This window comes from Siphateles boraxobius, unplaced genomic scaffold (assembly GCF_051911475.1).
Source record: "Siphateles boraxobius isolate OS27281-9 unplaced genomic scaffold, OSU_SipBor_1 84, whole genome shotgun sequence".
NCBI classification, from domain to species: Eukaryota; Metazoa; Chordata; class Actinopteri; order Cypriniformes; family Leuciscidae; genus Siphateles; species Siphateles boraxobius.
Genome location: NW_027509213.1, coordinates 2537302 through 2561317, shown reverse-complemented (window position 1 = coordinate 2561317; position 24016 = coordinate 2537302). Strand labels below are relative to the sequence as shown.

The 24016-nt window shown below is 38.4% G+C and overlaps 2 protein-coding genes across 3 annotated transcripts; both read right to left on the bottom strand.

Annotated features, from left to right (window-relative positions):
* Positions 1-1238: 1238 nt before the first annotated feature.
* Positions 1239-8163, bottom strand: LOC143730943 (free fatty acid receptor 3-like). The gene is made up of 2 exons (XM_077221531.1): positions 8068-8163; positions 1239-2616 (listed from the first exon to the last, which is right to left on the bottom strand). The coding sequence occupies exon 2, from the start codon at positions 2586-2588 to the stop codon at positions 1605-1607; it is 984 nt and encodes a 327-aa protein (XP_077077646.1). The 5' UTR covers positions 2589-2616; positions 8068-8163; the 3' UTR covers positions 1239-1604.
* A 304-nt stretch (positions 8164-8467) lies between these two features.
* LOC143730940 (uncharacterized) lies at positions 8468-23760 on the bottom strand. Of its 2 annotated transcripts, none has more exons than XM_077221527.1 (9): positions 23645-23760; positions 23357-23414; positions 22141-22488; positions 20485-20751; positions 14471-14755; positions 13365-13469; positions 13219-13280; positions 10467-12008; positions 8468-9233 (listed from the first exon to the last, which is right to left on the bottom strand). In XM_077221527.1, the coding sequence occupies exons 2-9, from the start codon at positions 23397-23399 to the stop codon at positions 9207-9209; spliced, it is 2679 nt and encodes an 892-aa protein (XP_077077642.1). In that variant the 5' UTR covers positions 23400-23414; positions 23645-23760; the 3' UTR covers positions 8468-9206. The 2 variants fall into 2 exon arrangements, with proteins under 2 accessions (XP_077077642.1, XP_077077643.1); XM_077221528.1 differs by having other exon boundaries at positions 23520-23746.
* Positions 23761-24016: the final 256 nt, after the last annotated feature.

The window sequence follows — 24016 nt, the reverse complement described above, 5'->3', positions numbered from 1 at the left end:
TTTGGGTGGGTTTTTTCTTTCTTTAATTTTTTCTTTCATGCATATTTGTTAGGATGTAAGTTTTATTTGTTTGCATTAAAAAAAGTGTAGTTACCAAATGCTCTTCTGCTGAAATACCAAATAAAAAAACATTAAAACTTAACTTGCTTTAGCTATATCCAGTAATAGACACGGTACTTCTTTAAAAAATAAATTCCAGCAAAGCGCTAAAACAACCAAAATGAAATGACCCTTCACAACAGATCTTGCTTTACAATGAATGTTAGCAAGCTACATATGGCAATTAATCTGTTCAATTAAATACCATACTCACTTTTTGATTAATAAAATCGCCATCATCATCTCTGCACCGCTTTTACAACATTTCAAATCCCTCAGTTCTCGCCATTGCTGAAAAGCCAAGCTAATGTTGATTCTTGTTTTATTACGAGCTGAGTTGCGCCAGCAGACTCTCCTCTGTTCGGCGTTTGTTTAAAACGGGTGATTCTCCGGAGGTTGGAGATTTAGCGGCTCCATGTGAACCTTTCTCGCTCGTTGTGACAACTAACCTGTGCCAGTCCCACAAAGGAGCTCCTGTCAAAGGAGCAATTTTTCTCCATTTACGGATGTGATGATACATGCATGGCATGGGCGAGTGACGTATGTACGCAGTCTCCCACAAAAACCATCCCGTCACGCCTAAAATAAAAGCATAAAATAGGCTTATCAGAGTAAGACAATAACATGATTTGGAAGAAGGATTGATGTATATTGACTATATTGAACGTTACATTGCGTACCTTTAATTTAAATGCAGGTCTATTTGTTACCTTTTCCATTCATCTTGCAAATGCAGCAGCAATAAGGTTGACACAGATACAATTAGGTGAAAAATAAAACTGTGACTTGAACCAAAGGGAAAACCAAAATCTGAACTATATGACACAGTTCAAAATCTGCTTCATTCATTAGCCAACAGATTATATATATGTATATATATATATATATAAAGATTAAATAAATATTAGAAAATAATTAAATAAATATTAGGAAATTAGAAATCAAACTACCTCCACACGCTGTATAACTCCAAACACGGACAGGAAGTGACATCACAGGAACAGATTTGTGTTGGTCTATCTAAAGAGATGGCAAGTTAAAAACAAGCAATTCATATTCGAATGTTGTGTAGAAAATAAATAAACACTATTCATTCCAAATGAGTTAATGGTTCAGAATGGAGAAATAAAGAACAGAAGCATAATCACAAATTTTATTTAAAAATTTGTAACAAATAGCTTGTTTTACAAAGTTGTGTCAAAATATCTTTGTTTAATTGACGTTTATATCATTTGCTGTAAGTAAATACTGCATATTAGTTCAAATGTTCGATTTTACACTGTCATTTTTTATCAGAAACTAGTCAAGCTTGCGAATAAAATTGCGCTGCTGAGAATAATTAAGTCAAATATCAGTGCAATCATGCTTGATTTTCCCATTTTTAAGCTGCTCCTCTTCTGTCCATCCATAAAGCATTGGGTCACGGTGGCGTAATAGAATGACATGCATTGAAGATGCATATGCAGGCAAAGCACATCAACCGATGCAAAACCTGGCTTGATATGTTAGCGGATGCTGTCATCAGAGCTCTGGGTTCTCTCATCTGATTTCCCACGGTTGAATAAAGGGCAGGAGAGAGTCGAGCGGCAGCAGGGAGGGAGCAGCCGCCTCACCAGCTCCTGAAACACCTTCTTGAACGTCTCTCTGAGTGCTGAAGAAGAGAAGTAGAATATGAAAGGGTCGAGACATGCATTCAGCGTGCTGGTGAGCAGAGCATAATTTCTCCATTCACTGCTATAGCCGTTGACAAATCCCTCCACATGTGTGATGTTGAAGGGCATGAAACAAATGACAAAGACCAGAAGCGTTCCCAATGCCATCCCGATGGCTCTATACCGTTTCTTGGCGTGAACTTTGGATAGACGGGAAAGTATGCAGATGCAATTGATGTAACAGAAGCAGCAGATGAGGAAAGGAATGAGGAAGAAAACAAAAAAAAGCTGCAGGCGAACCGGCAGGAGGATCTTGAGCTGTTCGGGGGTGAAATCTTCATAACAGGTGTTACGCTTGGATGGATCGGTGAAGTTGGGGTTCAAATAGTTGTGGTATTGCATGATGTAGACAACGCTGCAGTGAGCCATGGAAATCAACCAAAATATGACGCTGGCCATCACAGCATTTCGAGGGTTGCGTTTCAGCTTGTATTTAATGGGGAAAGCTACACCCAGGTATCGCTCCACGCTGATGGCCATCAGGTGTAAGGTGCTGTTGGCGATGACGGAGTAGAAGATGAATCCCGACAGCGGGCAGAGGAAGTACGGCATCGTCCATTTCATGTTGGCCGCCTCCACCATTCGAAACGGCAGGAAAAAGAGGAAGATCAGGTCAGAGATTGTTAAACTGAGTAACAGCACGTCCATCGGGGTGGAGCGCTGGCGCACCTTCTGGAAGAAGGCGTAAAGAGCCAAGATGTTGGCTGGAAGGCCTATGATCAACGTGAATCCGTAGACCGCTAACACCAGGTTACTGAGACGCACCGTCCACGCCATCGTCACTGTAGATGTCAAGTATGCAAACCTGTACGAGAAAAATAAAAAAGATTTAATTTAAGATAAGCATTTTAACCTTGTTTCATATTTTTGACTTCAAGCAAGAGCAATATACACACAACGCAGAAATCAAACTGGCTCACGGTTAAACACTTAACCGGTGTAGGCCATGTTAAGATTCTCACCCTTTGCTATTTATCAAATAACAACATCATTTACACATGACATGAAGTTGATAAGTATCTCATATGGAAGTAAAATAATGACAAATTATTTTGAAACAAAAAAGCTTGTTGAATTGCACTACTCGAAAAAAATAGGCATTGCATTACAAGGAATTTTCCTTGGTACTGAAGCTTCCAGTGCACATATACAAATACAGATACAACAAGAAATAGTAATACAAATTCTACAAATAAAATTATTTAAAAAAAATATGAAAAAACTATAAAAATATATGTTCACAGTTGGGTTTTGTCAGAATAAACATTTACAGATTATGCACATATTTACAGTATTTTGAATAGTATGAATAAATATAAATAAATATAAATATCACCTGAATTTTTAAGATATTGCAATAAACAGTGGGAGTATTGCACTTACAGGCATATGCCTTGGGAGATATGTTAACTGTTCAGAAGGGAAATGCATTTTATGAAAAAATGAAGAAGGGCTTCCATTTTAATGGATTATATTTTTAGGGCTTTCATTTTTATGGGCTGAAATTCAACATGGTTGTATATTTGGTAACACTTTATTTCGATAGTCCACTTTAGACATTCTACTAACTATACTATACTAAGTAACTTTGCAGCTAAATGTCAACTAACTATCATTAGAGTATTAGTAGACTGTCTGCTTCATATCTGTTAACACTTTATTTATTTGGTCCCCCAACAGACATTCTTCTGACTATAAGTAACTTAGCAACTACAAGTCAACTTATTCTCCTAACCCCGAACCCTAACACCTAACCATAACCTAACAGTCCAGTGACAGTTTACTACAGCCTACTAATACTCTATTGACAGTTAGTTGAAATGTAGTTGAAAAGTTACTTATAGTTAGTAGAATGTCTAAAGTGACTATCGAAATAAAGTGTAACCGTATATTTAAGTTGTGAATATTTCAATTCAAAACATTTCACACACGTTTTCATTATTAAAAATGAAATAATCCTTATTCACCTTTCAGATTTCACTTCCAAAATTTGGAACAAAAATTTTAGGTTGTATTTTAAAATTCTGTTTAAAATACAACCTATAATACTCGACAGGTCATTTTCGGTCCATTTTATTTTGCTTTACAAATTCGCTTCCACAAATTCAGTGGTTCAAATTCGACAGAAAATTCAACATTTGACATCCGGGAACAGCAGGAATATCAGTAGATTGCCGATTGATAATCTCCATCTGCTGTTAGTCGAGCTCGCCAGCAGGGGGTGCAAGCCGCTGTTGACGGAGAAAACTGTTGAGCAACGGGTGAGAGAGTCATTCATAAAAACAGATTTACAGAAATGGAGCAAGCTTTAAAGGTGCTCTAAGTGATGTCACGTATTCGAACGTCAACAAGAAGGGACATTACCCAACATCGCTTACTGTGCGTTCACACCGCCGCCGGCGAGAGCGCCAAAGTGGGCGGAAGTCATTAATTTTCAATGAGAGCCGGCGGCGAGCTCCGGCGAGGGCGGCGCGGCACATCTTGGACGGTGAGAGCGCGAGGAGAGTTGAAATCTGGTCAACTTTATGGTAATGAGCTATGACGCGGTTCGGCAGCAACCGGCGGCAACCAATCTGTATGTAGAAGTGCTCCGTTTGAGAGGATCCCAGAGAACGCAGTCCTGTAAACTTTGGTTCCGACCAATTTGGTTCCCAAGCAAAATAGAGGAGAGGTTGATCATTTGAATTTGATAAGAAGGCGCGCAACACTATTTATAGGCAAGATTTTCACGCTAGAACACTTGTTTTTCAGTGGGAATGCAAATTAGAATAGCACTTAACCATGAACACAAAAGCCACACCACACAAATTACTTTTAATTGGTTTATTTCGTTAGCAAACATGTCATGTATAATTGTTAAGTTCTTTCCATCTATCAATTTTCTGCAAAAATAACGATCGACATGCTTGTTTGTTTTGCGGCCCCTTTAAATAAAGTTTTAAAAAAGACCAAACATTCGATCTACATCAGAGCATCAGAGCGTCCACGAATCTTTCCTAAGGCGGTAATCCATCAGCCGGAAACTGAAGCCTCGCGGGAGCCGCCATTGTAGCAGAACTTCACCTGCTGTTAGCATCCCATTGACTCCCATTCATTTTGGCGTCACTTTGACAGCGAATAACTTTACATCTGAGGCGTCCAAAGACTTCATTTGTCCATTATTTATTTCTAAAGAAACACAACGATGTATAAAAGGCTCCATTACTTTATATCTTACGTTATAACCCGGAGAAGCCGTTTTTGTAGAAATAGGCAAAAGATTGCATCTAAACCACGTGACTTTCTGTCGCACAATAGAGAAATTACCATATAGACAGGAGGAGAAGCTCGCAGGCAATCTTTTACTGTCTATGAGGGAATCGTAGGGACATAAAGGCATGAAGTCAAGGGAGAAGCCCATAGAAAGAGAGTCCATAAAAGCAACAGGAAAAAATATTTAAAACAGCGTTTTTGAGCAATTAGGTAAGTCAGATTTGTCTTGGCACAGCTACTAGAAGATTTACAACTGTCAGACTGTCGTCAAGCTCAGTTTGAGCCTGTGCAGTCGCTCAGCCATCAGGAAGTGAGTGCTCTAATCCATAGACAGTAAAAGAAATGGACAGAGCGACCCCGTTGATTTCAACGGAGAGAGTTGAAGCCAAACATGGGTACTCACTTCCTGATAGCCAAGCGTTCTGCGCAGGCTCAAACTGAGCTTGATGACGTAGATGTCACGTGAGCAACCTGACTGGGAGTTGTAAATCTTCTAGTAGCTGTGCCAAGACAAATCTTAATCACCCGTAGACAGTCACCCAACCGCGACCTGCAGCAACTTTTGGTAAGTATTCTGATTAATTATTTTGTCGCGTTGCTTTTATGGACTCTATCTATGCCATGGGCTGACTTTAGACAGTAAAAGATTGCCTGCGAGCTTCTCCTGTCTATACGGTAATGTCTCTATTGTGCGACATAAAGTCGCGTGGTTATGACGCAATTTTTAGCCTATTTTTACAAGAATGGCTTCTACGGGGCCATAACGTAAGATACAAAGTAATGGAGCCTTTTATACATTGTCGTGTTTCTTTAGAAATAAATAATGGACAAATGGAGTCTTTGGACGCCTCAGATGTAAAGTTATTCGCTGTCAAAGTGACGCCAAAATGAATGGGAGTCAATGGGATGCTAACAGCAGGTGATAGCCAGCTACAATGGCGGCTCCCGGAGGCAGCTTCAACTTCCGGCTGATGGATTACCCCCTTGCTCTAATCAGGCTTCAGTTTTCATGATAATCTCGTTCACAGTAGAAAAATCTGCTTACATGTGCAAAACTAACTGTGAAGACTTAAATATAAACACAGCATTTGTGTCTTCATCAGTTTTTCCATATTATACTGGCCCTGATAATCATCACAAATTCTTACCGCTTGCTCCATTTCTGTAAATCCGTTTTTATGAATGACTCTCTCACCCGTTGCTCAATAGTTTTCTCCATCAACAGCCGCTTGCACCCCCTGCTGGCGAACTCGACTAACACCTATGGAGATTATCAATCGGCAATCTACTGATATTCCTGCTGTTCCCGGTGTTGTGCCGAATTTCGACTCCCTGCCAAATTATCACCCCCCTCGTTGAAATCAGTCTCTGATTGCCTAATCCTAACCCCTATTTTTTTCAAGTAGTGCAATTCAACAAGTTTTTTTGTTTCAAAAATATTATTTTACTTCCATAATCTCCTCAATACTAAAAAAATTCAGATTATTTCAAAGCAGTTTTACAGAGATGAACTGGAGAATGATTTAATGCTGCAAACAGATTTGGGTCTGTACAGCAGCTCTAAAAGAAGTGTCATTGTCCAGCGCAAGTCAGTGTCATTGTTCAACGTCATTGTCCAGCGGAAGTCAGTGTCATTGTTCAGCTGAAGTCAGTGTCATTGTTCAGCTGAAGTCAGTGTCATTGTTCATTCAGTTCCGTTGTAAAGATCGAAAATAATTAAATTAGTTAATTTCATCTTTAAAGCAGTTCTGCACTGTTGAATACAGTTCAACAGTGTCAGTACAGTCAATCAATAATATTGTTGAATATTAAGAGTTCCCAACTAAGCGAGCCAGAGGCGACAGTGGCAAGGAACCCAAACTCCATCAGGTGACAGAGCAAGCAAATGTCTTACATATCTAAACCTATCTCATTACAGTATTTGACCACACAATGGAGTTTTAGGGTAGGAAAGAATCCTATTTTTGGCAAGTAGATCACTTATTAATGGCAATAAAAGAGTTCAACACAGATAGGACTGACTAAACTTAACATCTGTGCTGCCTGCAATAATAAATAAACATGCTGTATATTTAGGATATTATCAAATAAAGCCTTAATATACAGTATACTCATCTCAGGAAATGTATTTACACATAAAACACATTCATATTACTGTGGAAAAAAAAAAAATTCTGCAATGCACATACAGAGATCAAAATGCATGATTAGGTGATGCATTTTCACACCTAGGTATTTGGATTATTTACACAGCAACTAATAAAGTACAAGTTACCAGCAAAATATTATTACTTAAAATGCATTTCCTAGAACACTTCCAAACTGGTCAACTGCAGATTTTAGCTGCATTATGACTGATCTATAAATCAATGTTTTAATTTTCAGTTTGCATTATCAGTCAAAGATGAGAAACTTGTTAAAGGGAAATACCAGACCGTGCAATGGAAAATATAAGTGACTGACATTTATGACAGTTAAAATATAAACATTATTAGAAAATTAACCAGCACTAACATTTTCAAGCCAGAAACAAATACATATACTATATATATATATATATATATATATATATATATATAGCAACTTTAGAAACAACTATGTTTCAGAACAATTTACATTTTAGATAAGTGCAACAGTAAATTTAAAGAAATATCACAACATATATTATCTGGTATTTAGGAAAACCATATTTCTATATGTGATGTTCTTTACTGAGTTTATGTAATAATGAATTATTAGAATGAAATACGATATATGTTTGTGTATGTATAGTATTGCATTATAATAATCCTTATTACAGAAAATTACATTTAGAAATATGGGTTCCACATGCAGTCATTGTGATTGTCATTTTCTGACCAAAACTGCAACAACCAAAAAAATTACCAGTTGAAGCATTAGAACATTCAAAAGAATCATCACAAACCAATCTGGAATATATATATATATATATATATATATATATATATATATATACTGTATATAGAATCAAAATATTTTATACCTTACTAAATCAGTCCAGTATCACAGACGTGACAATGTGATGCTCCTCCAGTCTTTAGAGCTTTGTCTCATTATGTCATTTTGACACATGCTGCATCTATGATGACAAAACAGGAAAGAAGCAACACATTTTTCATTTCACTGAAAGAGATGAGTATCTTTCAAATACAAAACCACAGAATGCTTTTTATGTACATTGTAGACACTTATATATGCATGTTTTATTTTACTCAGTGCTTGAAACTTGTTGAGGGAAGTTGTTTCTTCGAATTCACACACACAAACACACGCATGCACACAAAGTGTTACAAATAGAAGAACGTGAGATTGAATGAGTACAATTCAAATTGATTCCCGAGTATGACTGAAATTTTTTGGCATTAAATGAAAAACAAAGCGAATAAAATTGGGGAGAATTTATTTGTAACAACTTCCTGTGTGCTTAAAGTACATGAAACATCTGATCAAACATTTGCTTTTCATCATGTTTTTTGTTAGGCCTGTCAACAACCTATTTTACTTAAAGTCATTAGCATTTTCCACATCATTAACATGAAAATTAAAAAGCTTAATTAATTGCACGTCCGTTAGGTGGGTCTCCTTCATACTCAAATGCGCAATCCATCCACAAAAGCACCGTAGCGGATCGCAGTAATTGAGCGGCGTTACAGGAAGCATCTGTGAGCAGAGAGCTGAATAAATAGATGTGAGAGGACAAATAGTGGCAGTCCATTATTTATCATTTAGTAGTTCAGCTCTGCCAGCCATCCTAATTCATTTGGATTGTGTTCGAGTCTTCCTGTCTGTGGAAAAACACTGTATTGTGTTTTATTTTCAGACACTTGAGCGCAAGAAAAATCCCATAGCAACATTGTTCCGATGGATAAAATTCACAGTGTCCTATTCAACACCCATGGCTTTCACATGCCTACGTGACAGTTGTGCAGGAGAAACAAAAAGATCAGTCTTTTTATCAATAATGTGGTCGCTCTGACAAAATACAAAGATTTGTATGGGACAATAAGCGGAGGGCCAGAGGAATGGCTGAGCGTTTGTTTCTTCCCACCAGAGACATTGTGCTTTGTAAGAAAAGTTTTTTGCAGTGCAAATAGTGTCGATCTAGATGAGCACTGCATTTTCTCAGCGTCTGGGTCTGCCTCTGTGGACCTGTCGGAGAGAAGAAGGAGAAAAGAAAGAACAAAATGCTGCATTTGATATATATCATGTGTAAAGGGCCTTTTACATCACCCGAGTCAGCGTTGCCCAATGAACTGAACTCAGCATCAGTTTTACTTCAGTTTAAAGTTCAATTTCAACTTTGACTATTTGCCTCTAATGATTAGTAGACAATTTGCATGATGTGTAAAACTAAAAAGTCAATGACAAGTCCAACTTTGCACACAAGTTATTAATCATTTAGAGTAAAAGACACCAAATAATTTAAAAGTCAAACTTTATGAAGAGATCTTGAATGCATCATAATGTACCACAAAGGTCTCATTGGTAAACATTAGTTAACAGTTAATCTAAGTTAATGCTAATTTCAACATTAAATACATGTTTAAAATCTGGCAACATTAGTTAATGCACTGTGAACTAAAATGAACAAACAATGAACTATTTTTATCAACTAATATTAATTAATGTTGTTAGGTCATTTCAGCTAATGCATAACATAATAGTTAACCATTGAGACCTTATTGTAAAGTGTTAGCACTTATGTATCTCACCAAGAGCATGCAGAAACTGTAAACCTTAGTGAACACAAGTATTTCATTTTTTGTTTCTATAATGCATCAAAACAATCACAGCAGATTCTGTACCAGGCTTTAACCATTTACCGTGCCCACCGCCCTCTTTCATAGCTAGCGACCTCCTAAAATTGCTTTTCTTTGATGCTATCTGCAGTGCTTTTCACATGGAGATCACTTACGTGCACTTACGTCTTGACGTGAGTCATGTGAAAGAGTCTTAACATATTCACATCCCTTTTAAGTGACTATTTTGGAACGCACTACATTGGTCAAACACAAATAGCATACAGCTGAGCTGACAGGGTGATATTTTAATATGAATTTGCATACATGGCACATTCAAATACTGAGTAAAATACTTAAATAAATGTGCATTCCTCTTGATTTCTCAGCCATCTTGGATTAATTTACTCACTTTGCTCAGTGCATTGCATGGTGGGATTGCATGCATCATATAGGATACCATGAAGTAATGACTAAAGATATCTTAAGGTAGGTAACATAAAAATAAAATGCATTTTGAATCTTTACATCAAACGCTGACTGGGTTTTGTCACTAAAACATGGATGAAGTCATATTTTTTTACAGTGTAGCACCCAAGGATCATGACTAGCTCGTGCATTTCGCTCGTTTAATATTACTAACCTGTTGCATGTGCATTGGGTTTCCACCCATGGGATGCATTCCTGGCAATCGTTGAGGACTTGTATGCCGCACTCGAGTCACATTTGGAGGTCTGTGTCTGCGTTGCACGTTCACAGGCTGGATGTTGCGCGCCTGTTGCATGCGTTCACGTGGAAGCATCTGGAACTGATCCGGACTCAACACTGGAGGTGGAGTAGGAGGCTTCTGACCCGCTCTGTTGAGCTGCTGAATGGGTTGAGAAGGTCCAGGGTTCTGCAGGGCAGCTTGACTCTGCTGGATCCGGTTGTCAGATGGGTTATCGGTCTGGGCGGTGTGTTGGCGTAGTGCAGCCTGAGTAAGAGGAATGGATGGCTGAACCACGCCCTGATTTGGTCTGGAGGTAGTTTGTGTCTGAGGATGTGTTTGAGATGTAGTCAATCCAACTTGGATTGGATTCTGACCATGAGAGGTTTGGATTTGAGGTACTGTAGTCTGTATTTGCGGCTGTGTGCTGATGCTCTGTTGTATAACTTGCCTCTGCACATTTGGGTCCATTTGAGACTGGCTGAGCACGTTGTGAGCGATTGGTCTTTGGAGGTCTGCTCTTTGGGAAGCAGAAGGATCTTGGGTTATCCTGCCTGTAGGTTCAGTCCCCTGGTATCTCCGACCAGAACGACCTTGCCGTGCATTTCGTTGTGGAGATCTAGACCGCCAATCTGAGGATCCACTGCTGTCTGAGCTGTCGACGTCACGGTTGGGGTACGCTGGTGTTCCCTGCAAACGGTCCCAAGGCTGCTGGAGTTGCGTGTTGGTGCGAGTGTCGTTTATCTGGTTGTTGGTCCGAACAGGGTTTGAATGTCGAACCTCTGCTGAAGATCGTGAGTTGGTAGTTTGACGGTTTGCATTGGTTTGGCTGGTAGGGTGCGAGTGGCCCGTCTGAATGAGGGCGTTGGGTTGGCGAAATCCATTTGTTGAAGCATTCGTCTGTGTTTGATTACCCAAACTCAAAGGCTCAGAGTTTAACAAACGAGTCTGAGAAATATTTTGACGGTTGCTGTTTGTATGCTGACTCTGTAGTGCACTTTCTCTCAGGTCTGCATGTTGCCGGATTGCCTGACCTGGTTGGTTTGCTTCTGGAGGGTATGTGTTCAAGTTCACATGCACTGATTGAGGTTGTGCATTGTTAAGCTGGTCAGTGTGTGGCAACGTGTTGAGGTTTACATGAACTGTATGAGCAAGTGCACCAGGCTGAGAACTACCCGTTTGTATGAGAATATTAGGATTGTGCTGGACAGGCTGTGGGAACGACCTCTGAGGGTCATTGTTTGGATATGAATTGTTGTTTTGATGCCCATTGTCTGGGAATGCACTGAAGTTGTGGTGAAATACATCTGTGTTCATGTGGCTATTATGATGGAGTGGGTTGGAGCTGCTGGGAATGTTTTCTGGCATTGTGTTGATGTTCCCATTGTTGTTATTGGGAAAAGTGGTGAAGTTCTGTGGCAGTGAGTTGTGTAATGTTGGATCAGGGTGGTTTCCATTGACAAGGGCTCTGTTTGCAATCTGAAAAAAGCAGTATTATTGTTCAATTGAAAAGATGTCAAGGCTGGGCAACATCATGAACTTTGATAACAAAGTACTTTTATGTGGCCATTATGTTATGCAAAAACAGCGCTAGAGTTGGTAAGTGTAATCTAGGACTCCCTTGAAAACGAGACCTTTAATAAGACATCAAAACGTGCATCTTAAAGGATTAGTTCACCTCAAAATGAAAATATCCTAATAATTTACTCACTCTGATGCCATCCAAGATATCAATGTCTTTCTTTCCTCTGTGGAAGAGAAATTAAGTTTTTTGAGGAAAACATTTCTGGATTTTTCTTTGAATAATGGACTTCAATGACAACCAGCGTTTTGAAGTCCAAATCAATGCAGTTTCAAAGGTTTTTGAAGTGCTTCAACAGTCTGTGCACAATCGCAGCTGAGGAAAGAGAGTCTTATCTGGCGAAACGATAGGTCAATTAAAAAAAAAAAAAGAATAAATAATAATAATAATAATAATAATAATATTAATAATAATATAATATAAACTTTTTAACTACAATTGTTCGGATTGAGCTGATCTGCAACGCGCCGGGAACTACTTCATCACGTTGAAAGGTCACTGTCGATGTCGCCAGCAGAAGTACTTCCACCGGCGCCCGCAACATCGACAGTGACCTCGTGATGAAGTAGTTCCCGGCGCGTTGCAGATCAGCTCAATCCGAACAATTGTAGTTAAAAAGTATATATTTATATTTTTTCCGCTAGATAATCCCCTCCTCCTCAGCTGCGATCGTGCACAGACTGTTGAAGCACTTCGAAGACCTTTGAAACTGCATTGATTTGGGCTTCAAAACGCTGGTTGTCATTGAAGTCCATTATTCAAAGAAAAATCCAGAAATGTTTTCCTCAAAAAAATTATTTTTTCTTCCACTGAGGAAAGAAAGACATGGATATCGTGGATGGGATTGGGGTGAGTAAATTATTAGGAAATTTTCATTTTGAGGTGAACTAATCCTTTAAGGAGTTTTTTCGAAATAATTAAAAAAAATCAAATTTTCTAAATTTATAAAACAATTCAAAACTAAATGATTTATGCCATCTGTAAAAAAAAGAAGAAAAAAAGAAGAAAGTTCACAATATCTAAAAAATTTATATAAATATTTTACTGCTTAAAAGGTGTTAATCTACTTAACACAAAACACAATAGTAGAAAGTGGAACTGTCGTACTGTGGTGGTTTCAATCTGGTTTGTCTTCTGAGGTCCAATAGCATCTCTGAGTCTCTGATCAACTGTGAATATGAGCATATGGGCATGTCAGAGCCTTTAGCATCAAAAAGCAAAACAGCAGACAGAAGCATTGAGGAGGGACATACCATTTCTTTGTCGCAGGAGCACAATAATGACAATAATAATAATGATGAGTGCAACAACACATGCAACAACAATCCCTGCTACGGCCCCTCCACTGAGACACGTACCTATGAAGCAGGAGAACATGATTTTTAGATTTTATTCATTTGAAGACTTACGCCCGTTTCACACATACTCCGTGTGCAGTGCGTGTTGCGGTGCGTATACGGTACAGAAGCAGCACGCGCTATAGTGCTTTCACATATGCTGCGTTTGCAGTGCGCTACTGATCCGCAGTTTCTGTGTGCCACAAAATCAAAAATGGCTAAGTAATTTTGATTTTAAATCCAAAAATTAACTTTGACATTGTTTAAGAAATTTGAAACAGTATGAAAATTAATTTTAATCATTGTGATTCTTTGTTTTACATGTAAAATTTACATTGTTCCCCCCACCCCAAAATATATAAAGTATTTTTTTAGGGGGGAAAAATCATATATGATGGCATTTTGCAACTTTTGGGACTATAATCATACTTTTTTGTTTTTCTTGACTCTGTAATTTAGTAACTGTAGAACACATTAACTGTAATTCTGCGTATATGATGAAATTAATACAGTTTCTTGTCAATCTATGTCTATTTTAATGTGAACAATACGCTGCTACTTTAATTCAGTGCAGTGCAGCACAGCAAAAATAGACTCGGAAACGATCGCTGCACTGCTGTATACGCACCGCACCTGGAACGGATCGCCGGACCGCACCCGCGTGCAGTGTTAAAGCTCTAACCTATTAACATGGGTACGTAAAAAAATATGCACTGCAAACGGAGTATGTGTGAAACGGGCGTTAGATTAGCAAGCACCCCTAAAAACAGAAGATATAAATGGAGAGAAAAACACATCACAGAATCATCAATAATGGAGCTAGCAAATAGGAGAAAGTATCCTGCAGAGGAAATGCACTGTAGGCGGATGGAAATTATGACTCCTTCCAGTATAGTGACACATGAATTTATCAATCCTGTAGTTGATTACTCCCTCTCCGGTCAAGAAAATTAATGTCAGGCTGAAGAATGTACTGACAGATGCATCCGTCACTGTAGTGCCACAGAGAGCCATTAACTCACCCACAATGGCCAGGTCTATCTGCTGCTTTGATGCTCCTCCTGTGATGTCATTCCGTGCGGTGCAGGTATAAGTGCCACCCTGATTGGTGGAGAAGATCTGCAGACTTAGCACGCCACTCCCTGATTGGCCGGCGGTCACCGGCTGGCCGTTGAGTACCCATGAGAGGGAGGCAGGAGGTAGAGAGGTAGATGTACATGTGAGACGCACCGTCTGGCCCACCGTTGCATCTCCACCACCAACACATTCACTCGAGGTCTTAGTCAACAGTGGGGCGTCTGGACCATCTGAGGAACCAACAATTTTAAAGATTAAAATGCTTAATGGCAATTTACCAGGCTTGTCGAACTGTAAAGCTGGTCAGTATGAACAAAATCTTGTATCAACATACGAGTCCTTTTATATCACTATAATTGTATAGGTCACAATGTATTTATTTTTAATGGAAATTCAATAAAAAAAAATGCTTATGCATTACATTGCAATGTGGTAATGTCTATTTTTGATAATCTAATAAATAAAACGGAAATACAAATTTTAAAAAGTGTTATACAACAATACAAATAAAAGGTGCTTCATCTAATTTGATTGTTTTCTTTTTATTTGTAACTTTCTGGACACAAAGCAAAAGTCTGATTATTTATGACGCATGAATAAGAATGAGATCAGTGCAAAATTTGCTTCACATTATGAAACACTGGAAACAATAAAACTCAACCAAACAGAAAAGCAAAAATAATTAAAGATGCAAGCAGCGATGAAAAGCGCCCTCACACCCGTGCCGCCGCCACCCGGCGGTTTTAGGAAGACAGATCGATCACATTGGGCAGTATGTAATTATAATAAATAGGGGAGGACTATGTCAAAGTATTTGTATTTGCCACACTTCCTGCTACCAGCAGGTGGCGCTATTGCTATAACCAAATATGAGCATGGTCATGTGTTCAGGACAGGACTCTTATCAAACATGTGAAGTTTGGGGCAGATCGGACATTGTATGCCTGAGTTATGCCGCGTTCCAGGCAACCTGTAACCCGTGAACCCCCATCCCAGTAAATCCCCTGGTTTACTGGGATGGGGTTCGATTCCCTACAATGCCCTTGTTTTTTGTAGCATCTACCTAAAAAGTAATATATTTTTCATTAGATTCATAAAATCTATAAATTATATTCAAGTCTTTGGTACTTCATGACCTAATTTAATATGTTGCTGGGATTGAATCACAGTGTTGAAACACGTCACTTCCTACTTCCCGTTTCTATATATAACTGAATATTGTCATGTAAATGTATTCAGGGCGGGATTTTTATCAAACACCGCCACCCGGCGCCTTTAGGAAAACAGAGCACGGTGGGCAGTATGTAAATACAGGGAGAATATTTTAAAGTAATTTGCCCCGCCCAATGCAGAAACCCACATCACATGTAAATTTTCACCACTTCTGAAGCGTGTGCAAAGTTTCATGAGTTTTCGAGCATGTTTAAGCCGGAGGACTATGTCAAAGTCATTTATTTTTAGCACACTTCCTGCTACCAGCAGGTGGCGCTATTACTATAACCGAATATGAGCATGGTCATGTGTTCAGGACAGGACAGGACAAATTTGAAGAGGATCATGTAAAAACTGTAGGAGGAGTTTGTTAAAGTACGAAGCCTGAAAATGGCACAAACTTCACAAAAATCAGAGAGGAAAATACAAAATGGCAGACTTCCAGTTGTGTTGAGGGCTATGGTCCAAGATACTTTTTAGTAGGTATTGGGTTTTAGTAGGTATTGGGTTATTAAATGTATGTACCGAATTTATACGTACGTGAAACGTAGCGCCAGGGGCAATTAGTCGAAATATTTGTTTGCCCAACTTTTTGCCCATTTGCCCCACCCAATTCTGAAACCCATATCAGATGTAAATTTCGCACCCGTGCCACCACCACCAGGCGGTTTTAGGAAAACAGAGCACGGTGGGCAGTATATAATGATAATAGATATAGGAGGACTATGTCAAAGGATTTGTATTTGCACACTTCCTGCTACCAGCAAGTGGCGCTATAGCTATAACCAAATATGAGCATGGTCATGTGTTCAGGACAGGACTCTTATCAAACATGTGAAGTTTGGGGCAGATCGGACATTGTATGGCTGAGTTACTGCAGGCTGTCTGTTGCCTAGCAACATCGGAACTGAAAGCAATATTGAACTATTCGTTCGGTTCACATGACGTCACTGTAGCTTTGCGCCGCCATCTTGACGACCGGCGGTCTCAGTAATGCCTGCAATATGTTGTACAGTTGACTGCAACAACAGCCGAAAGAGGAACCCCGAACTGGTATTTTATTCTATACCAAAAGAAAAGGATAGAAGAAATGTCTCATATTGTATGAATGTCTAATATTGTATCATGTCTCATCTCTCTGTGCGCACACACCCGAGCCGAAGCGTGCAGCCATAGACTCCTATACAGCGCGTGAGTAATGAATTGAGCTCTGTTTCGTGTCTGAATGGACAAATACACACAAAATTATGTATAAATGTCCGTTTTGGAGAGTATTCACGTAAAATATGTCGGTTATGTCTTAAACAGGGTTGTCATCCAGTCTCTTTGGTAGAGAGAGAGAGAAAGAGAGAGAGAGAGAGAGAGAGAGAGAGAGACGAGGAAAACAAAACATGCAAATGGAAATTATCGCGGCCGGAAAAATTATCGAGCTCATTTTTTTATCGTGCGATTAATTGATTTATTGACTATCACGACTGGCCTAATCCAGATTAATGACAGCTAGCCGTGAGCCGTGGCTAACAGCTGGTAAGCTACCAGCTGAGCCACTTTGCTAGCTAACAACTCGATACCTAGTCAGAGCAAACTACCACCAAAATCATACATTTGATTTTTTTTATAATACCAACATTTCCCATTATTAAATATAAATCCTTGGTGGCCAGGTGCCGCACTTTTACGTTTGTAACCCATCCAGCCACAGCATATTGATACGCGTCTGTACTCTTTGAAAGCCTTCAAGCGATCCCCACGGTATGAAGGGGTTATGCACAAGGTAAATATATATATATCATGGAAGGCAAATTAGGGCAAGTCTGGGGCAGAAGATAAAGGACAAAAGAAAACTGGGGGTAACAAATAAGGATCGGAGCCTAAAATTAAAATTTTATCCATTTATCTCTGTCTTTCTCACTCATTCAAATGGGCAGTTTGGGCGGCGCCGGCGAGATCGGTCGTCAATATGGCGGCGTTTCTATTTCTAGTGACGTAGGGGGCATCTATGAATATGACGTATTCATGCTCAAATCACCAAATGGCTGACATTGGGTGTACATTTGTCAGGCCGCCAAGGCCACACCCTTCGACAAAAAACTCAAGATCTTCGCAATTTAACGTCGCAAAGGCCTTAAGATTACACTCACCAAATTTGAAGAGGATCAGATCAAAACTGTAGGAGGAGTTCGTTAAAGTACAACGTCTGGAAATGGCAAAAACTACACAAAATCTGAGAGGAAATTCAAAATAGCTGACTTCCTGTTGTGTTTAGGGCTATGCTCCAAGAGACTTTTTTGTAGGTATTGTGTCATTACATGCATGTACCGAATTTCACACCTGTACGTCAAACGTAGAGCCGGGGGAATAATGTAAGGGGAGCTATTGAGCCATTTTACCCCACACATTTGTCAGTTCGCCGAGAGCACACCCTTCGACGAAAACTCAAGATCTTCGCAATTTAACGTCGCAAAGGCCTTAAGATTACACTCACCAAATTTGAAGAGGATCAGATCAAAACTGTAGGAGGAGTTCGTTAAAGTACAACATCAGGAAATTACGAAAAATGCACAAAATCTACGAGGAAGTTCAAAATAGCTGACTTCCTGTTGTGTTTAGAGCTATGCTCCAAGATACTTTTTTGTAGGTACTGGATCATGTACCAAATTTCATACCTGTACGTGAAACGTAGAGCCGGGGCAAAATGTGGGGGCAATAATTTACAGAATTTGCCCCATCCAATTTTGAAAACCATATCACACGTAAATGTTCACCACTTCTGAAGCGTGTGCAAAGTTTCATGAGTTTTTGAGCATGTTTAGGCCCTCTAAAAAGCGATTCATTTAGGAGAAGAAGAAGCGGAATAATAATAAACGGAGCAAAAACAATAGGGTCCACTCACCATCGGTGCTCGGGCCCTAATGAGTTTGGTTTCTGTAGTCATAGGCTGGCCTATTGGTTGAGCTAGTGTTGTCATGTTCCTCAAAAAAAAAAAAAAATTGTATTCCAATTTGTCACTAGTGGGGCAGAAATTATTCCTAAATTATGTATTATATGTCATGGTTATGGTTGTCCAACAAACTGGAACATTATAAGCTCTTTGGTTAATTTTATGTCATATGTCTGCACTGTCTCTGAACGCATGCTGTTGATGTAAAACATGCAGTCACCAGAGAAAACGCAAGACATTTTCACACAAGGTTGACGTGCTAAGAATATAAACTCTTTTGACGTCTTGTTGGACAGATGTCCAATTTGCACATTACAAATTTGATGCATTAATAATATTAATTTTCTAGATCAGTAGTTCTCAACCAGGCGGTTGTGACCCACTAGGGAGCTGCAAGATTTCTTGAATATATTATTGATAGATCAATATGTTACAATGATTTAACATATGACAAATCAAACATTATAGTTAGCTAAACAGCTATGTAAACTGACAGATTTCTCATTTGAATTTGTTTCATTCATGTTTCTGATATCGTGTATTTAACAGTCTTTTTACATTTAAAGGGATAGTTCACCCAAAAATGTAAATTCTGTCAGTAATTACTCACCCTCATGTTGTTCAAACCCCGTAAGACCTTCGTTCATCTTCGGAAACACGAATTAAGATATTTTTGATTAAATCTGAGAGCTGGATCACTCCTCCATAGGCTTCTAGGGAATTGACACTTGTTCCCCGAAAAGTTATTAAAGACATCGTTAAAATAGTCCAAGTGACTACAGTGGCTCAATCTTAAGTTTATCAAGCGACGAGAATACTTTTTGTACGCAAAACCCCCCCCAAAAAAGACTTTTTCAACTATTCATTTCCTTCTCTGTGGGCTCGAGTGAGTTCACTAGTGTAACAGCGCAGCGCTTCTGTGTTGTACGTCACACACATCACACACATGACCAGCGTCGGCCAATAGTGAGCCTGCGTGTGACGTAGCTCTACGCTATTACACTCGCTAACTGACTCGAGACCCACAGAGAAGGAAATGAACAGTTGAAATAAAGTCGTTATTTTTGTTTGTTTTTGCGCACAAAAAGTATTCTCGTCACTTGATAAACTTAAGATTGAGCCACTGTAGTCACTTGGACTATTTTAACGATGTCTGTAATAACTTTTCGGGGCTGGCAAGTGTCAATCCCTTAGAAGCCTATGGAGGAGTGATCCAGCTCTCAGATTTAATCAAAAATATCTTAATTTGTGTTGTGAAGATGAACGAAGGTCTTACGGGGTTGGAACAACATGAGGGAGAGTAATTACTGACAGAATTATCATTTTTGGGTGAACTATCCCTTTAAGAAAAAAGCTTTCCACAGTCTTGGAAAACCTAGTATCATTGAGATACTATTATAATTTTTATTAATATTTTGCAATTGTTTTTTATACATTTTTATTTCAGTTTTAGAGTAAAGGGAATTGGAAAATTAAGTAATGGGAATTTCTATAAATTTTGGAATTCGAGAAAATGCTTAAAAAAAAAAACTATCTAGTAGTTCATTGTTCAAGTTCATTGATACAAATTCATTGGTCATAAAAAGAGAGTTTTAAATTATTTTAATATATGTTTTACCACGATTATGTACCATATATACCATGAAGTTACATTTCCAGCCAAAAACTGTAATATATACAGTTACTGTAAAAAAAAAAACATGTACAGCGATATTAACAGTTACTGTAAAATTCATAATATAGAAATTCACTAAACGGTGACTAGTTTCTGCAACAATGACACAACATTAATGGTGAATGACTCACAGTAGACGCTGAGGCTGGCCTTGGCTGTTTGTGCGCTGACGGCGTTGCTGACGGTACATGAATACTCCCCGGCATCATCTCTCCTGGCTGGCGTGATGATCAGAGATCCAGCGCTGATAGTAAAGCGGCTGTCAGAGGACAGAGCAGCGCCTCCTTTACCCCAAACCACACTGACCTCTGAACCCGCAGACCAGCTGCAACTCAGAGACACATTCGCACCTTCCAGAGGAAGAGGAGGCAGAGACAAACTCACTCCGTTCACAGCATCTGAAGATGGAGAACAAGGACAAGGTATGGAAGCTTGTTTATGCCACGACGGCTTATCTCACAATTCTCACTATTTTTCGCACAACTGCAACTTTGTAAAATCCAGTTCCAACTTTTTTGCGAGGTTGTATCACACAACTGCAAATTATAATCCTGCAATTGAGAGAAACTTTTCTTCCTAAGAATTGCAAGATTATATATTGCAATTTGGAGTTTACATCTCGCAATTCTGAAATTTTTTCTTGTAATTCTGTTTTGTTTTGTACCACAGAATAACAAAATTAGGTAATTGCAACTTTTTATCTCACAGACTTTTCTTTTCAGAATTGACCATATGCACAGAACGTTCTTAAGAACATCCGCAATAATACTAGCCAGCTGGAAAACTTCCGGTGAAATGTCACTTGTAGGTTTATAATCAGAATATGGTCTCTTAAATAGTGAGGCTTAGCATTCATTTAGTTATCCACATAAAAAAAGGCACGTCCCGGTCTTTCTTCTCAGCAAAATTCAATACTACCATTAGTTTTCACACTTTCTTGTGAAAAAAAAGCCTCAGCAGTGCAAATTAAAGTTTTATTGTGCACTTTATTCAAATTCATTGAACAACATGGGAGTTTTCACAAGTGTGCTGAAATCAGTGAGCTTGGGCTGCACTGACTGACAGCTTCTGTGATTATAAAGGGAGTATATGCTTTCTGTGTAATCCATTCAGTTTAAAAAAAAAAGTTGTTTTTCATGAGACTTCTTGATGTCATATTAACTACAAAACAGTGCTAAACCTTGACAAAATTTATTTCAAAACTTAGTGATTTTATAATGTTTAATATTTGATAAAAAGCTAAATGTGCGAAACATTTTTTTTATAGGAAATGGCTAATATGAGACAAATGTTTCTCTGCCGCCATCTACTGGTTATAGTCATAATTAATGTATTTTTTAAATAAAAGTGTTTTCTATCAAATGTTGGATTTCCTAGATCTTGAGATGTTCGGTTTTATAAATGGGGACAATCTTAGAAGAATGAACAAATAATGTTTTTGTTCATCACATTAAAAATGTGAAAAAAATGTTGTGTGTGTCCAATTACAGACATCCGTGTTTCTTATTGCAACGTTCCCATTGGCTTCAAGTCACTGGCAATGGTTTATTAGCAAATTAGGTAAGTGTGATAACTGCATTACATTAAAAAGTCAACCAACATGGAAAGCAACCGTGCATATGATCAATTGCGAGTTTATATCTCGCAATTCTGAGAGGAAAAGTCTGAATTGTGACATAAAACGTTGCAGTTACCTTTTTTTTTTATTCTGTGGCAGAACTAATTGTTTCAATAACAGGCGAGTAAACATTGTTTTCTATTCTTGTAAGTCATGTGTATCATCATACCAAACACCTTGAGCTGCACCGTACGGGTGTTCACACCGAGTCCAGAGGTAGACGATGGTTCGACAGAGACGCTGTAGTTTCCAGAATCACTGAGCTGGCTGTTACTGATTTTGAGCTGAGTGGGAGTGACTGAGATTCTGTTCTGATACTGTTGGACGGGCAGTACAGTAGGGTTACCGTTTACCCACATCGCCAGTGTAATCCCTCCACTATCTGTCCATCTGATAAGAGGCACATTAGACACTGTCTGTACTGTAAAGATAGCATCTCTCCCTGATGCCACCAACACCGGTGTCTTCTCAAACTGAACTGGAACAGGGTCCAGACACACAGCGACCAAAGGCAAACCTATGGAGAGTTAGTGATGGAAAGTTAGTGAAAGCTATACAGAGGTCCTAACAAGTAACTGTTCACTTACAGGCTTACAAATGTATTTGCAATTTTTTTTTTAAAATCTTCTAATGTATAATTTGCATTTATTTTAATATAAATATGATTTTAAATGGATTTTAATTGGATGCATAAAGTCAGTTCTTCTCCTTCATTTCACACAGATGCCCTTGCAAAGTAGACAGGCTTAGTTCATCACATTAACAATGGGAATGTATTACAAACACAATACAAACACTAAGAAAGAAAGATTCGAGTGCATCTGAAAGAAATGAATTCATATAGGTGTGGCATGAAGAGAAATGCAAATGATGGACGTAAAAGCTCAAACAAAACGCAGAATGCTGTAAAACAGGTGCAACTCAACTATGTGTGACACAAACTTCAGTACTTGTACATCAGAGCTTTAAAAATGTCTTGCATCTGTCTGCGATTCAGTGTTTTGAAGTGATCGCCTGATATAATCCAGAAGTTCCTAACACTAAAGTCTTCATTATTATATGAACTAATTGTTTTCACATTATTTTCTTAATTATTTATATTAAAACTGAGTTTGTGCTGATACCTCTAGTCAAATGATTTATCTTTTATTATTATTTTGCATCAGTTATCTATTGCAAGTTGCTTTTGTTAATGCTGTATTTTTTCAGGTTTGTTGATGTAGGCTATATCAACCAGATGTATTTTCGGTGAAAAATAAAGTGTTTTACAAGTGAAGTGTATTATAGTTGTTGTCTAATTTAAACGGGGTACTGTCAAATAAACGGGTGTATCTTCTACAACATCACATCTGGCAATCGTGACATATTGAAGACTCAAAACTCACTTATCAATGAGAAAATGACAACAGGATGCAGCAGTATGTTCATGTCAGTCTGGAGGGCCTGAGCAAAAACATTAAATTAGTTTCCAGATGTTTCATTCAATCACACATTAAAGCATATACATCATAATAAGAGACATTCTGTCAAATTAAAAGAGATACTGACATCAATCACTGTTTCATAAGGGATTGCTTTAACAACAAGCTGGAATTCAGTGCTGAAGCACGACGATAGAGCCTGCGATTATTATAGCACTAAAATGAAAAATTAAATCTGTTATATAGACTCACTAAGCAGTCTTCGTTTGGTTTTCATTTTCGTGTCTTTAAGTCCGTGTTTGGTTTCGGCAACAGACGCGACGCACTTACTTCCTGATTACCTGTCGACGCCTCACAGCATCATCACTGAGATCATCAATCATCGTTAGGAGGAAAAATATACATTGGAAATTTAATAATAAATAAATAAATTAATTATTTAAAAAGTCTCTGATTCATATTTGTACACATTTTATATAGGATACGTTTTCCTACTTATTAATTACCAACCCTTTTTTTTTCATTATTACAATATGCTCTAGCATATTCATCATAAAAGCCAACTTTCGATACAGCAAACATTTAATAGGATTTCATTTTTTTAAAAAATCATCAAAGCTGACG